The 17,838-nt window shown below is 47.4% G+C and overlaps 1 protein-coding gene across 5 annotated transcripts in view; it reads left to right on the top strand.

The window, feature by feature from the left end:
- DDX4 (DEAD-box helicase 4) overlaps nt 1-17,838 on the top strand; it is a 366,926-nt gene that overhangs the window by 279,004 nt on the left and 70,084 nt on the right. For all 5 annotated transcript variants that reach the window (XM_088469409.1, XM_088469406.1, XM_088469405.1 and 2 more), the window contains one exon: nt 10,418-10,587. In XM_088469409.1, the coding sequence (XP_088325535.1) occupies nt 10,418-10,587 (170 nt within the window). The remainder of the gene's footprint in view (nt 1-10,417; nt 10,588-17,838) is intronic.

Genomic DNA, 17,838 nt, shown 5'->3' with positions numbered 1-17,838 from the left:
TTACCCATACGATAGGTATGGGACCACCGACCGTTGTTGCTGCTCCCCCACTGCCACTCACAGCTGATCCTACTAGCTACAGTGATTTTCTTAATGCTGGGTACACTGAACAATATATTGTTTTCACAACAGTCAGATACACTATATGGACAAAAGTATTTGGCCACACCTGTTATTGATTTGAGGTGTTTTAATCAGACCCGTTGCCACAGGTGTATAAAATCAAGCACCTAGCCATGCAGTCTCCGTTTGCAAACATTTGTGATACAAAATGGGTTGTTCTGAAGAGCTCAGTGACTTAAGGGGCCTATCCATTAGCAGATAAATTGCGTTCAGTCGTTCAATTTATCTGCTAATGGATAGGCCCTGAATGATGACAGATGCGCACTCCCGCGGCAAATATATTTTATCCTTAGTCTCGCTAACATGTTGGTCAATTATCGCATATTGCTGCCAGATATAAGAAATATCTGACAGTTTATATGTGGTGAACAATGAACGATATTAACAGTAGCTACAAAGCACTGGAGAGAAGAAAAAATTCACTCCCTCAATGATGTCATGCAATATCGTTCGTCTTTTGCAAAAATCTGTCATGTACATGACCGATATCTTTCAGCACAGCCACCGGAATTTTCAATAGATATCTTTTGTCTTTCATCGTTCAGAAAACCATCTGCTAATGTATAGGCCCCTTTAGTGTGGTACTGTGATAGGATGCCACCTTTGCAAAAAGACTGTTCATAAAATTTCATCCCTGCTGGCTATTCCACAGTCAGTGATGATGTTAGAAAATGTAAGCTTTTAGGAACAACAGCAACTCGGCCACAAAGCGGAAAACCATGTAAAATCACAGAGTGGGGTCAACAACTGCTAAGGCGCATGGTGCATAAAAGTCGCCAACGCTTTACTGAGTTCCAAACTTCCACTGGTATTAATGGAAGCACAAAAACTGTGCGGCGGGAGCTTAATGGAATGGGTTTCCATGGCCGAGCAGCTGCATGCAAGCATCACATTACCATGTCCAATGGCAAGCGTCTGATGAAGTGGTGTAAAGCACACCGACACACTGTCCCTGTTGGTGTAATGGTTAGGCGTCCGATTACTTTTGTCCATATAGTGTATTTCTACTTCAGGTTCCATAGGGGGTCCACAGGGTTGAGCTTGGGGTATAGCTGGATCTGGATCCACGGGCACCACACAGTTAAAGCTTTGCTGCTCCCAGGATGCACTTGGTCCATCCTCCTATATACCCCGCCACAGGCACCTCAGTTATAGTTCGTGTCTGGCAGGAGTTTGGTCACCTTAGTGCAGGGGGGCTGCTGGGCAGCCCCTAAGCTTAACATTAGTGTAATTAATTTTTATTTTTTAACACTTTTCAGAGTGGCAGCTTCAGACTGTCCATTGGATGTCTAAGCTGCCGCTCCTCCAACCCTGCTGGCAACGGCAGTACAGATCTGGGGATCGCGTCTGCACTAGCATGGGCTTTCCCTTGACTGTCGCCGGGGACAAGTTAAGCCACGGGTCACTGCTTGCGCTGACCCGCGCGTACAGCCTTCTGCCTCCGGTCTCTGGGGATAGACCGGAGGCGCTAGCTAAGTGGGCGGTGGGCTCCCCCTTCTAGGAGATATACCCATGAGACCACTAGACCACCAGGGGATGCCATGCCGGAAGCGGGAACTGGCGTCCCGGGGGTTAAACGCTAGCCAGGGGGGAGAGCCTTCCCTGTTTAGCGGCTCCTCAGCTCAGCGAGCCTTTAGCTTTTGTTCTGGCACCGCTGAGCTGCTTCCTCCTGTGGCCACTCCTCCTCTGAGGTCTCTGGCGGCCATCTTTCTTGGTGGGCAGAGCAGAACTCTCCTGGAAGTGTGTGGTCGATCCCCCTGTGTTACCTCTCCCCAACAAAAGGTTAGTGTACACAGCGCTATATCCCTCCCAGACACTGAATCTGGGCGGTTGATGGTAGTGACAAAGTGCAGGCTGTTTAACTTTCTGCATGGTATGTGACTTTTGCTAGTGCTGACTGTATCTGCTGTATTTCTACTTTACTGTTAGTCTATACCTGTCTCTTTCCTTCTCCTCCAGCCCTGGCTGGTGTGTGTGGGAAGGGCTTTTCAAGAATCTCACTTATATAAATTCATGTATTTGTGAGGTCGGCACATATGGTTATGTGCTACACTGTGTTTCCCGGTTGTATTGCTATATATCCTTGGATATATATATATATATATATATATATATATATATATATATATATAAAAATATGCAAAAAATGGGGTGCACTCACCAGTCTTCCAATAAAATCCTTTATTTAAATGTTACATAGCAGCAGGTATCATAGTATGTCGACGTTTCGGTCCCAAGTGTGGACCTTTGTCAATATAATTTTATTGTTTAGCATGTCTTATGAGAAAGTTGAGCGCTCTGCGGCTCCCAATCTGCACACTTGCAGGCGCTGCAGTGGAGAGGATTTATCGCATGATGGTGTGTGTGTAAGATGTCGTCAGTTACCTGGTCCCTCTAATCCCCCAACTTCGGGACAGGATCCCCCTTGGGCGCAATTTTCCCAGGTGCTGGCCTCCATTGCGGACCGTCTAGCGGTTCAGACTACCCTCCCCCATAGGGAGTTACCACAACCCGCCTTCCCCGGGTGTACCGCACTTATCGCACTCTCCCCCTGGGCCTCAAGACAGTTCATCCATATGCGGGGTTCCCTATGTATGTTCAGTCTCCTCCGATGATGCAGCAGTCTGTCATCCCCTTCCAGGGTCTCCCGCAAGCTAACCCACCGTGGGTAGATGTGTTCTCCAATTCTGTCCAGAGTTTGGCGGCCTCTTCGGCTGTTCAAACCATGTTGCGGAGTGACAAGCCTCACAAGGTGCCAAAACGCACTGTTCCGTCATCCCAGTCTGCGCAGTTATCAGACTCAGATGCGTCTTCTGATGAGGGGAATTGCATGAGGATTCTGGTTCAGATTCCCCTGCTCTGGAAGTGGAGACGAAGTCTACCATTAATGTGCAGGCGGTGCGGTCCATTCTGGATATAGAGGATGATGCTCCGTCCCCCAAGTCCAAATATCCCAACTTTAAACAGGCGAAAGTGACGTCGCCTGTTTTTCCTTTATCTGACCAACTGACTGATCATATGGCGGAGGCCTGGCAGTCGCCTAGTAAGAAGTTCCAGCCGCAGAAACATTTAAGCAGTAGTTATCAGTTTCGTGCTAGTCATTGCAAGAAGTGGGAAACCCCGCCGGCGGTGGATTCTGACGTCACTCGCCTGATCAAGAGTGCTACCTTACCAATGCTGTCCATTTCATCCCTAAAGGACCCCACGGACAGGAAAGTGGAGACTTGTTTGAAGTCCATTTATTCGGGGGCGGCAGCCCGTCCGTCCATGGCCATCTTTTGGGTGGCTAAAGCCATTGAGAGCTGGACCAATGTACTGGATGATACACTTCCTGAGGAAGCTTCGGAAGTTCAGAGAGCTTTGAATGGTCAGATGAGAGATGCAGCTTCCTATAATTGGGGAGGCGTCTTTAGATGCCAGTCTTCTCACGTCTAGAGTGAGAGCGGATGCAGATTCCAAGAAAGGCCTGGAGGCCTTACCCTTTAATGGAAAAGACAATGGGTCCTAAAATGGCGCTAATTGTCATAAAGTTCGCTTACATTAGAATAAGTCAATAGTATCAAAGTCCGTCCAGTTCTGTAATGTAAAAAATCCCTGTTGTAGAAACGTGTTGGACCGGTGTTCTTATAAATCGAAAATTCTTCATTTAATCGTGCATTTCAAAGAAGAAAAGAGAAAAAAATCATAGTGCAACACTGTAATCCAGAAAATACATAGGAATTTATTCAAACATTACACTCACATGGTTTAAAAATTAAAACAGCATATAGCCACAAAAAGTGGTAACTCCAAAATAATGTCTGCTGACAAGAGATTTTTTCACCGTAATTGATACTTCCTTAGAAGGCTTCTGAGGAAGGACCAGAGCGTCCGAAACATGTTAAGCCCATGGTGAGAAAGGACCTTTCTATGTGTACTGCTGGATCACCATTTGATTTACCATCCTCCATTACATTCAGGGACCCTGGCTGCCCGGGACCGGTGAGAACCTGATACATTTGGAGTATCAATTACGGTGAAAAAAATCTCTTGTCAGCAGACATTATTTTGGAGTTACCACTTTTTGTGGCTATATGCTGTTTTAATTTTTAAACCATGTGAGTGTAATGTTTGAATAAATTCCTATGTATTTTCTGGATTACAGTGTTGCACTATGATTTTTTTCTCTTTTCTTCTTTGAAATGCACGATTAAATGAAGAATTTTCGATTTATAAGAACACCGGTCCAACACATTTCTACAACAGGGATTTTTTACATTACAGAACTGGACGGACTTTGATACTATTGACTTATTCTAATGTAAGCGAACTTTATGACAATTAGCGCCATTTTAGGACCCATTGTCTTTTTCATGCTATGTTTATGAGGAATTGGTAATATTCCTTGGTTCCTAATAGGCTGCTTGTTTTTGTCTTTTGCGCAATTTGGGATTCAAATTTGTCTATACTCTTACCCTTTAATGGGGAAATTTTGTTCGGTCCTGACCTGGACAAAATTGTAGATACCTTGGTAAAGTCTAAGTCGGCATTTTTACCATCAGCTGCTGCGCCTTCTAAAGCTCGGACAACAGCCTTTCGGTCCTTTCGGACTCTGCAAGTTCAAGGGTCAATCCTCCCCGAGACAGTCGTCAACCAAGACTGCCCCTAAAGCAAAGAAGCAGGCCTGGAGCACTAAACGCCCTGCTTCCAAGCCCGAAGATAAGCCTGATGGGACGGGCCTCTCTGGGGGATCCCAGGGTGGGGGGCCGACTTCTTCAACTGGCCCAATGCTGGTGCAATACCACCACGGATGCTTGGGCACAAGAAGTGGTCTCTCAGGGGTACACCCTGTCCTTCCGGTACAGACCCCCCTCAACAGTTCTTCTGCACGAGCCTTTCCCAAGACAAGACCTAGGCATTGTTGATCCAGGAAGCCATAGAGTCCTTGCTGAAAGCAGGGGTGGTTGTTCCTGTTCCGCAATCTCAACGCGGGACAGGTTACTATTCTCTATTTCTGGTTCCAAAACTTAATGGGTCTCATCGGCCCATTCTCAACCTGAAATCGTTGAACAAGTTCCTCAGAGTGCCCACTTTCAGAATGGAAACACTGCGTTCCATCATTCTGACTATGCAACTGGGGGATTATATGGTCTCCCTGGATATCCAGGACGCCTACTTCCATGTTCCTATAGCCACTTCACACCAGCAGTATCTGAGGTTTGCTATACAACATCTTCACTTTTCAGGCTCTACCCTTTGGTCTTTCCACGGTTCCGAGGGTGTTCACCAAAGTCATGGCTGCACATCTACGCAGCCAGAGTATACGGCTTCTGCCGTATCTGGACGACCTCCTATTGCTAGCCGGCTCTCCGGAGGTCCTTTTGCAACATCTACACCTGACGATCGCTTGCCTTCAAGCGCATGGTTGGCTGATAAACTGGAAGAAGTCCTCTCTCACTCCATCACAGAGGATGGTTCATTTGGGAGCCCTTCTAGACTCCCGTCAGCAACGGATCTTCCTGAGTCTGGAAAAGGTAGCCTCCCTACAACTGCGAGTGAGCAGTTGTCTGAAGAGTTCCCAGGTGTCGGTTCACTCGGCATTGTGAGATCTGGGGCCCATGGTGTCAACATTCGACATGGTGGAATATGCCCAATTTCATTCCAGGCCCCTGCATGGGCTGATTCTATCCAAATGGAACGTGTTACCGCACCGTATCGACTCAGATGCTTGTGTTGTCTCTGGAGGTGCGCCTGTCGATGACCTGGTGGCTTCAGATGCCTCATCTCACCAAGGGCCGCCCCTTTTGGAACCCACACTGGATCCTGCTCACGACGGATGCCAGTCTCCGGGGTTGGGGGGCGATGTCGGGTCCCCTTTCACTTCAGGGACGTTGGACAGCGGAAGAAGCGGTTCTTCCCATCAATATTCTGGAACTTCGGGCCGTGTACACGGCCTTCCAGTTGTCCGGTCACGTTCTTCACGGAAGAGCAGTGCAAGTTCAGTCCAACAACGCCACCACAATGGCGTACATCAGCCGTCAAGGAGGGACTCGCAGTCGAGCAGCAATGTTGGAGGTGTCGCACATCCTGTCTTGGGCGGAGTGCCACCTTCCGGCCATCTCGGCAGTCTTCATTCCAGGAGTTCTGAACTGGGAAGCGGACTTCCTCTGCTGTCACGACGTGCATCCCGTCCCTTCATCCAAATGTATTTCAATTGCTTGTGGACAGGTGGGGACTGCTGTAGGTGGACCTCATGGCTTCCCGTCACAATCACAAATTGCCAGTGTACGGGTCCAGGACAAGAGACGCCGGCGCAAGCCTGGTGATTGTGCTGTCAGTGAAATGGACATTTCAACTGCCGTATCTCTTCCCTCCGATAGCCTTGCTGCCTCAAACAGGACGGTGGCATGCTTCTGCTGGTGGCCCCGGCTTGGCCCAGACGTCCCTAGTACAGCGATCTTCTGGGACTATCCATAGACATTGTTTCTTCTGCCTCAACGTCAGGACCTGTTGTCTCAGGGGCCCTGCCTACACCCGGACCAGGGTCGTCTGTCTTTGATGGCGTGGCTTTTGGACATCAGTCTTGAGGGCCCGGGGTTTTTCCAGCTCAGTCATCAGCTCAATGCTACAAGTGCGCAAGCCTGCTTCCACCAGGATCTACCACAGGGTGTGGCATACTTATTTTCAATGTTTGTGAGTCCGGAAACTACGATCCTCAAGCGTTTCGTGTTTCTAGGATTTTGGCGTTCCTTCAGTCTGGATTGGACTTAGGTTTACGCCTCGCTTCATTGAAAGTTCATGTGTCTGCACTTTGGGCCTGATTCAGAGCCGGACGCAATTTGCGGACGGTCGTTCAGGAAAAGGGGGTGGCTATTCAAATGAACCGTTTGCTCTTTGCGGTCTGTTCACGCCTCTGAACGAGCGAACAAAACTTGCGGTCGTTTTTTGGATAACTACGCCCCCTGGCCGCTCGCATCCTACGTCATGTCCGCTATTTATTAGATTAATCGAGTACATCGACCAGCCTATGAACTGCTCACTATTCTTGTGGTTGGTTTTTCCTACCACAATCTTGCGAGCAGTTCTGACTATAAAATAACCCAGTGACGTGGTCAATGACGCTGCTGTATTAATTATGCACACCCATAAAACGCCCGTTTTGACCTTTAAGCACGCCTGCGTTCTGATTTCCACTCCCCGTTTTCAAGCACCTTCCCCTGTTACCACCCACAAACTCCTCATTCGCTATTTTGCGAACAAACTATTTTTGGCCGCACTGACTGGTTCGCGCATGTGTATTATGATCCGTACGCATGCGCAGTTGGGCAAACATCGCTCGGAACGAACGAGCGGCCGCTTACGAGCGGCTCTGAATCAGGCTCTTTGTGTGGTTCCAGCATAGAAACGCTACGCTGCCTAATGTCTGTACCTTTTTCCAGGGAGTCCTCAGGATTCATCCTCCCTTTTGTTCCATCACTGGCTCCTTGGGATCTGTCAGTGGTGCTTCGGGCCTTGCAGGGTCCTCCATTTGAACCTCCTGGAGTCGGTGGAACTCAAGTTCAGAGGAGTTTCGGAACTAGGCGCACTTTCTCGCCGTTCTCCTTTTCTGATTTTTCACCAGGACAGGGCGGTGCTTTTTTCCCTTCACAAAAAAATAGACCTTTAAATAAGGAGTTGTAAGCAAAATCGAGTACACGCTAATATTTAAAATTCCATCTTTGTTCTATATTTGTAAAACATGTTTGAGTAGTTCTAACTTCAGCGGTCATGATGGATTCACTAATTAACATAAAGTAACTATAGGAGGATATCAGATGGAAAAGAGCACAAATCTCTCAGTAGCTGACATTTGGGATTTGTCCTTTTGACAGGCCACAAGGCATCAGTAAACTTGTTTTTTTAAATATGTTTTCAACCATTAACTGGCGATGTCGCAAGTGATGCGACCACAGCCTGAAGTATTTCATCTTGCACGGTCACCTCACCTGCCACCGTGCTGCCCTGCTATGTGCCCTGTGGCAGTCTGTGACCGCTGACATCACGGCCGGAATCGCGCAAACAACATTCTGGAGCGCATGTGCTGCAGATAAATTCCCCTTTAAGCACACTGATCTAAGTGCAGATATCAGTTGCAGTAGGGGGGCTAATCATCAGTCCACCCTGAGACACAACACTGCGCTGCTGCTCACCACCCCCCACGCCGGTGGCTGTGGCGCTGACAATCGAGTCAGCGACCATTGCCGGGTCCTCAGGCACAGAGAACCCCAGCCGGACGCTGCGGACACACACTGGCGCTGGAGACCGCCGGTGGTTCGCAGCCACAGCTGGCCGCCCGCACTCCCGCTGGACCACAAGGGCAGATAAATTATTTATTTTATTAACTATTTTAATAGTGGCTGCATTTTGATTGGACGGCTGCCTGCTGCATGATATGATCAGTGTAAGCCGCAGAGGGGATAGGTGAGGCAGAGGAGAGGCAGGTAATATTTAAAACTAAAAAACCTGTCTTATATCTGAAAGGGGTCTATCTGGGAATTTCCCGGGTAGACGCTGTAGTGTGAAAGGGGGGGGTCTCGACCAAATACCCGGGAATTTTGCACAGGAGAAATTCCCGCCTCTGAGCAGGAAATTTCCCGGGTCGTATGTCTGAAAGGGGTATAAGTGGCAAAATATATACGTCTAATATTCTCTGAAAATTGTTTTTTTGCTGAACACTTGGTGATATGTGGCACTATGCATAGGCAAACTAAACAATTGCCCAGGGCATTTGAAATGCCTAGGGGCATCCAAGCCCGCCTAGGATTGGAGGTTTGGGGCAAACACTGAAGCACAGGGCATCGGCTGAGGAAGCTGCTACTGTTGCAGCGCAAGGTCCACTGTTTGCTGCTGCCAGGCCCGATATGACCTGTCAGCTGGCCTACGATCAGGCCTGGCAGCAGCAAACACTGAGCAGGCATGCAGTGGCGGAATAGCTGGAGGCGGGGGCAGGGCACCTGGACGTCGGGGCTCTGCTAGTGGTTAGGCGGCCACGATTTGAGCTCTCTGCTCCAATCAGGCAGCAGGCAGCTCACAGTCAGTAACAGCGGGCTGCTGCTGCGAAAGCAAGCAGGTCCTGGGAGGCTGGAGCAGTGTGGGCACTGGGCATCAACAAAAATGTCAGCTGGTCTCTAAAGGAGAGCTGCTGCGTAGTGACGGAACTAGCTGTGGTGTAGCCGGTAGCTTGCATCGGGGCCCGCAGTGGTGCAGGGGCCCATAGCCACCTGCATCCCAACAGCGCTGCTGCACCCGCCGCCAGTGTCCCCCGGGCCCCACAGTATTTAAGTGTAGTGCAGACCGCAGTGAGAGCGGAGCGCACTACACAGTAACAAACAGGCGGTGTTTGTTATAGCAGCCAACGAGAGTCAGACACTCTCTCATTGGCTGCTGAGTCTACGGAGGGAGCCGGTGGTTGTTTTTTTTTGGGGGGGGGAGGGGGTTTTGTGTGTAAGGGGCGCAGACACTGACACTGCATAAGGGTAGTGGCCGCTACTAGGGGCACTGTATGGGGGGGGCTACACTGACTCCCTGTAGCCTGCTAGCGCCACCCCCACAAAGCGATAGTGAGGAGGGTTCAGCAGGAACTGCAAAACAGCAGGGGCAGATGCACAGGCAGCCAGCCAGTTTTAGAAAGTGACGGTTTTAAACTTTTTTTTTATTAGTCAGGTCAGCAAGTAGTGATGGGGTGCTGAGCTGACTGCTGTGAGGGTTGTTTGGTGATAAGTGTTGGGTGTGGCTGTGATCTGTGCTGCTGGTTCAAGGGTGTTGTGCTGGGAGAGAGCAGAGTGGTTCTCTACGTGGGGTGCTGTGCTGGGTAAGGATTGCTGTGTGGGAGAGGGGTGATTAGTGTTGGCTGCCTCTGTGATCTGTGCTGCTTGGTGATGGGTGCTGTGAGACAGGGAGAGGGGTGCTGGGTTAGAGGCGGAACTAGCGGTGACGCAGCTGGTACATTGAATCGATCTGGGCCCGCCACAGTGAAGGGGCCCACAGCAGTATAATATGTCTGATCTGACTCATTCTATGCCGTTCACGTTTGCGCCCGTGGGCTGTAAAAAAGGAGGATTCCTGCATAGTTGTATATTTTGTGCATTTAGCACATGTTTCTTTAACAATAAAAAATAAGCCATAAACCAATGTGTTGTTTTCTGTCCGTGTATAAACACTAAGCTTTGTGGTGGGATTTCCTGCTTGGGGGCACCAACACAAATCTTGCCTTAAGCAATGCTTTGGGCCGGGTTTGGCTCAGTTGCTTGAGTTATAGTCCACATTTCTATTTCAGAAAGTTGGATTGAGTAAATTGAAATACCTGGTACTGGATGAAGCTGATCGTATGCTGGACATGGGGTTTCAAGAGGACATAATGAGATTGCTGCAAAATCCAGACATTCCAAGCAGAGAAGAGAGACAAACATTAATGTTTAGCGCTACATTTCCTGCAGCCATACAAAGGTAACAATTCTGAAATTGTCCTATCTCATTCTAACAAATTCAGCTTTTCTTCTTTGTCCATGCCACCTGAAATGCTAGTGCTTTCACCATACTCTTAGTAAAGTCAGATGCTGTTAAATCCAATTTAAACCACGTGAATGTGTATATGAAATGGTCCCTTCAGATCAAACCTAGCGCTCTATAGTAGATGTGTACACTTTGTTTTATTTTTCCTGTTTTTGGATGGGTATGCGCGTTCAATTTTGTCTTTTATAGTTCACCTTTATTTGAATTTAATATTTCTTTACTTCTGCACCTTACTGTGTTTTTTTTATTTTTTTTATTGGAATATTGCCCTCACCGTCAGGGATAGAGCAATAGTTACTAAAACTTTTCTTAAACCAGTATAATGTAATGAGTTTTTGAGTAGTACGTGTAATCCCCTATATGGCCCTTGGAAAACATATACAGGTTGAGTCTCCCATATCCAAATATTCCGAAATACGGAATATTCAGAATTACGGAATATTTTTAGTATGACTGAGATAGTGAAACCTTTGCTTTCTGATGGTTCAATGTACACAAACTTTTTTTAAAGCACAAAATCATTAAAATACAGTATAAAATGACCTGTAGGCTGTGTGTATAAGGTGTATATAACACATAAATGCATTATGTGTTTAGATATGGGTCCCATACCCAAGATATTTCTTTATATTATGCAAATATTCCAAAATACGGAATATTCCGATATCCAAAATACCCCTGGTCCCAAGCATTTTGGATATGGGCGACTCAACCTGTATACCAAAGTGAGTACCGACACAAATAAACAGGAATTGTCCTGGTAAAGATTATCTTCACAACAAGGAAAAAAAATGCTGGTGTCTGAGAATCCAAATGTATTTGATCCTGGTCTAAATCTGTACACACTAGACCACAGGTTCTCAAACTCTTGTCTTCAGGACCCCAAACAGTGCATGTTTTCCTGGTCTCCTCACAGAAACACAAGTGAAATAATTATCTCCACTTGTGGATCTTTTGTCAGTGAGTAATGAATACACCTGTTTTCCTCCTCTGTGACCTGGAAAACGTGACCAGCTTGGAGTTGTGAGGACAGAGTTTGAGAACCACTGCACTAGACGACATGTCGTCCAATCCCGCAGATCGGAGTGACATACTGGGTTCATCGTCTAGTGTGTACCCATGATATGCACGCTCTCGCAGGTCGTTTGTGACATCCCTTGTCGGCCGGGCAGACGGAATGTCGCTAACGATGCCATGCTACAGAATTCAGCATGGCACGTCCCTCCCAGCATCGGCAATTGTGTATGCACTTGCCGGGGGTCCAATCGTTTGATGTGTACCCAGGTTAAAGCTGCCTACACACTAGGACGACGGATTGGTCAGTAGACTGTTCTGAGGAACCGCTCTACACACTTTCCTATAGCTCGCTCGATGTGCCTGGACTGGTATCAGTTAGGCGGGTATTTAATTTTGCCCGCCAATTTGAGATGTTGGCGGTACCTGCAGCCAGTGTACTTCCGGTCGGTGGGTCGCCCGTACACTTTGTCAGATATATCAACATAGTCTGTGCTGCGTGTCTGTGAACGACGTTGCTCACGGACATATCGGGTGTTGCAGTGCTGGAAAAAAAACCACAAACAAATGTTATGATTTACGAAACATTTTTTAAATGCAATTAAAATAATTCTTGGGAGCTGATTGTAATCAGTGCAACATAACGCATAAATAAAACAATCATTGCTAGCAGCAACACAACATAATCTTGGGCAAATACTAATATATAAATCATATTTAATTTAGTAGCTGAAAAGTAAATATATTGCTTCGCTAGGCTTTCTCTTTATGCTGCAAGCACTTTGAAGTTGCACACTTTTACAGTTGCGAGAGCTGATAGGTCAGGGATGGCCAGACTTCTGCACTCTGATCTACTTATAAAGCTAAATATCTTTTGTGATCTACCGAGGCATGCAAAAGGGGGTGTGGGTTCTGTTTTACCGAAATCACACACCATATCCCCATTTCAAATTACGCCACAGAGTAGCACAATTCTTCACATTACACCGCACATGGGGTGCCCCTGATTCACATTACACCACATAGTTGTGTCCCTTATTCAGATTATGAAACACAGCAGTACCCCTTTTACACAGGCCCACAGTAATTCCCCTTATAAACATGCCCAGACATGCCCACAGTAGTGCCCCTTATACACATGCCCACAGTAGTGCCCCTTATACACATGCCCACAGTAGTGCCCCTTATACACATGCCCACAGTAGTGCCCCTTATACACATGCCCACAGTAGTGCCCCTTATACACATGCCCACAGTAGTGCCCCTTATACACATGCCCACAGTAGCGCCCCTTATACACATGCCCACTGTAGCGCCCCTTATACACATGCCCACTGTAGCGCCCCTTATACACATGCCCACTGTAGCGCCCCTTATACACATGCCCACTGTAGCGCCCCTTATACACACCATGCCCACTGTAGCGCCCCTTATACACACCATGCCCACTGTAGCGCCCCTTATACACACCATGCCCACTGTAGCGCCCCTTATACACACCATGCCCACTGTAGCGCCCCTTATACACACCATGCCCACTGTAGCGCCCCTTATACACACCATGCCCACTGTAGCGCCCCTTATACACACCATGCCCACTGTAGCGCCCCTTATACACACCATGCCCACAGCAGCGCCCCTTATACACACCATGCCCACAGCAGTAGTTGCCCCTTATACACACCATGCCCACAGCAGTAGTTGCCCCTTATACACATCATGCCCACAGCAGTAGTTGCCCCTAATACACATCATGCCCACAGCAGTAGTTGCCCCTAATACACATCATGCCCACAGCAGTAGTTGCCCCTTATACACATCATGCCCACAGCAGTAGTTGCCCCCTTATACACATCATGCCCACAGCAGTAGTTGCCCCCTTATACACATCATGCCCACAGCAGTAGTTGCCCCCTTATACACACAGACACATGCAACACTATACTTACCTGAATCCCCCTACCTGAGCCCGGCGCCATCCCACTGCTCCTCCCTCTCATCACTGAAAGGTGTCGTGACGTCTCTCCCTTCACCCACTGCTGGAGACAGAAGGCACAGCTCAGGAGTGAGCTCCTGCATCTTGCTGCAGTGAAAAAAGGAGCTGCCGGGAGCCCGCTGGTAACAAAATCTCAGCGGGTGCCAGGCAAATGGAGTAGGTACCGGCGGCTCCTCTCCAGCCTGAGCTTCTATTTTGAAGTGTCTTAAGATGCCACTCTACAAACTAATTCTGGCACCACCTGCGCTGGACAGGGGTCTGCTTTCTCTGACCTTGGTGGCTTAAACTCTAGTCATTGCTCTTCTGTGGATGGAATATCCGTATGCCATCAACACTCTTGCCTGTCAACTACAAAAAAGGTGATAAGCTAGATTCTACTCAGACTGGACTCTTCTCACTTTGTGACTGATGATGACCATACTTGTGTATATATATTTTGTCTCTAGATATTCTTGCTTTCCCACGAGCCACTTCTAGGCTCTTCATGTCTTGCAAGTACAGGTTTCCTTTAACTGCATACCGCTAATCAGGAGTTTCCTGGTACTAAGCCTAGGCATTGCCATGACTTCCTGAGAATGAATCATGCACACCGCAGGGCTGAGTTAACCCTTTCCACAATAGGCAGTGCTGATTACATATATTTAATTCAAGTGTTGCTCCTTCCCCTTATTATTTTGAACACCCAAAACCTGTGTAATCGTGTGCTTTGAGAGAATGCTTTCAAATAAAAATGATAGTCCATTTTCATTCCTCTTTTATATAATGACTTCATTCTATTTAAGTCAAACTGTGTAGAAGTCCTCTGTACGCTCCATCTTCTTGGCGGAGATCATGAAGTTTTCATTTGGACTGAACTTGCGCTTAATAAACTTCCTCCTACATCTTTTCTGTGGGCTCAAGGTTTTCTGTGGGCTCAAGGTTTTTTAAACTGACAGGCATTTGCAAACAGTTCTGTTAGACATTTTGTGTCCTAAACTGAGCAAGCAGTGGGAAGGGCTTAGCTCTTTAGGACAGAAGGCTCAGTTATATACATTTATAGCAGAAGTAAGTTATTTATTTTCTTTATTATAGCATTAGCCTTACCAGGGATGGATCTAGAACTTTTAGGGGGCTGCAGTTTAAGAATTATACTGACTCCTCTTCGCTTCTGTCATTTACTCCCACTTCCAGACCTACTCCCTTTTTCAGTCCCAACATCCACCCAACTGTATGTAGGCAAACTCTCGCGCTCTATCCTTTGTGTAACTGTAGGTCTCTGGCTGCCTTGCTGTCCTCCTATACACATTTGTTACACAATCACAGGGCTGTATAGAATAGCTTTGCGGATTCCTTTTTCATCTATCTGGGGGATGCCTTAATCTGGTTTATGTATAGTGGTGGGTGGAGTCACACTAGCTAATTGAAAACTGTCTCCCACTCCCTATATAGCCCCTCCCTTTCCCTGTAAGCTCATTCTTGTTTTAGTGCCTTTGGAGTAAGGCAGTAGCTAGATAGGTCCATTAGGTTTTATTTTAATGTTTTAATGATTTGGGTGCTTAGTTTCTGTAGACAGGCGAAAAGCACCAACAGAGTGGGAGTTATATAGTTTAGAAGGTTTGTGTGAGCCTGTATCCCCACTCTAAAGACTGCCCTTCAGAGAGTCACCAAACTACCATGTCCCTGGGTCTGTCTCCATGCCAGACACACATCTGAGGGGGCCCGCAGACAAAAAGGTAAGATCTGTTACAAGTAAAATCTTGTTGCCATTATACTGCTTCCGGCACACTGCTTTTGAGGCTTGTTATTACTCAGTGTACTGTACAGCCGGCTTGTCTTGCACCTCCATGGGCTGCTCAGCACCACACTGCTTCAAACCTCAGGGGGTTTACATTGGACAACTGGAAGGGTTTACAGAAGCAGCAACATGCTGCTGCCTTTAAAGGAGAGAGGTGCTTTGCTGGGTTCCAGGACACCACTGCACGTGCAGGTGCACAGCAGGGATGTCATTAGGCCGGCCACAAGTAGTTTCCGGGGATTGCCGGAGGCTAAGGACTAATTCACACCAGCCGGCTTTCACCGGCCGTCAAAAAAAAAGCAAAAGCTTACCATTTTTTTTTTTTTCAAGCACTCTGTGCCTTTCACATGCAGTGGCTTTGAGACGTTTTTAATATTCTGGGTTTTTTTCTTCATGTAATGGGCATGCGCAGCAGCAACAGAACAAGCGAACCAGTGTGTGAAAGCAAACATTGTATCATATACTCGACTGCCTTGCAGGGACGGCACGGACATGGCGCGGCAGCCGTCCTGCTCAGTGGATATTCCCAGCTGTAACACGTCAACTGTGCCGTCTAAAATGACCCACCACTTTCCATGCTCAATTAAGTGAATAACAGCTGGTGTGAAATAGCCCTTAGGGAACAGGTTTGCTGTAGTCAGTATGACAGTATACTGGGATTATTACTATTGTGTATTTAACCTGGTGGTCTGGGCTTAAAAGCAAAGCTTTTTCCTATCCCAGGATGCTCCGGTCCTTCCCCCTATACCCCGCCCACAGCCTGAAGGCAAATCAGTTTCGTTGGTGTCCGGCAGGAGCTGGATCACTGTTTGAACAGTGGGGCTACTATTAAGCAGCCGAAACTTTATTTTTATGATTTATTAAAATATTTAATGCAGAGCAGCAGTGCTAGACAATCCTCTGGACGTCTGCACTGCTGCTCCATCACCCCTCTGCGGCGCAGCGACATTAGCCCTTGGCTAGGTACTCTCGGTGGGGCGATAGGGGTTCTTGCAGGGCTCCTCGGACCCCAGACTGCAACTGGGACTCATGGGGACAGGTAAGGCGGGTCCCTGCTTGTGTGGACCTGCGTCTATGCGCAGTCTTGCCTTCGGTCTCAGGAGACCGAAGGCGCTGATGTGGACACCGGTTCATCGGGAGTCCACTAGACGCCCAGAGTATAATATACTGGCGCAGGGGACAGAATACTACGGCCAGGGACCCGGTGGTTGATGTCAGCATAGGGGAGAAGACCCTATCCATGCGGCCCCTCCCCCAGCTCAGGGCGCCATTCCACAGTGGTCTTTCTGTCCCTGAGCTGCTCCTCCCTCACCCTCTGCCCCCTCAGACTCACGGCGTCCATTATCAGCCTCAGGTCTCCAGGGAACGCTGGGTCCTGTCTCCCTGTATACCCCTCTCAGGAGCCAGGTTATACAGTGCTATTTCTTACGAGACACTGCGGTCTGTGTAGTTGATTTTAGTGCCCACTGTTATATTGTATACTCTGCATTGTATGTGACTTGTGCTAGCCCTGCTGTCTGTTAATTTTTTTTCTCAAACTGTCAACTTATACCTTTCCCTGTTTTCATTATAACCCTGGAATACTGAGGTATAAGGGGGTTCATTGTACCTCACATCTCCCTATATTTGTGAGGGCTATCACATACTATAGATACACATACAATCAGGTCCATAAATATTGGGACATTGACAGAATTTTCAGATTTTGGCCTCTATTCACCACCATAATGGTTTTGAAATGAAACAAACAAGATGTGCTTTAACCGCAGACTTTCAGATTTAATTTGAGGGTAATTACATCCAAATCGGGTGAACGGTGTAGGAATTACAACAGTTTCAATATGTGCCTCCCACTTTTTAAGGGGCCAAAAGTAATGGGACTATCAACTCAAAAGCTATTTCATGGACAGGTGTGGGCTATTCCCTCGTTATTTCATTATCAATTAAGCAGGTAAAAGGTCTGGAGTTGATTCTAGGTGTGACATTTGCATTTGGAATCAGTTGCTGTCAACTCTCAATATGAGATCCAAAGAGCTGTCACTATCAGTGAAGCAAGCCATCATTAGGCTGAAAAATCAAAACAAACCCATCAGAGAGATAGCAAATACATTAGGTGTGGCCAAATCAACTGTTTGGAACATTCTTAAAAAGAAAGAACGCATCGCAGAGCTCAGCAACACCAAAAGACTCGGAAGACAACTGTGGTGGATGACAAAAGAATTATTTCCCTGGTGAAGAAAAACCCCTTCACAACAGTTGGCCAAATCAAGAACACTCTCCAGGAGGTAGATGTATATGTGTCAAAGTCAACAATAAAGAGAAGACTTCACAAGAGTGAATATAGAGGGTTCACCACAAGATGCAAACCATTGGTGAGCCACAAAAACAGGAAGACCAGATT

The sequence above is a fragment of the Taudactylus pleione genome, unplaced genomic scaffold (genome assembly GCF_031769625.1).
Source record: "Taudactylus pleione unplaced genomic scaffold, aTauple2 ptg000092l, whole genome shotgun sequence".
Lineage (NCBI taxonomy): Eukaryota > Metazoa > Chordata > Amphibia > Anura > Myobatrachidae > Taudactylus > Taudactylus pleione.
Note: the sequence above shows the minus strand (reverse complement) of the source record. Positions and strands in the feature narration are given on the sequence as shown.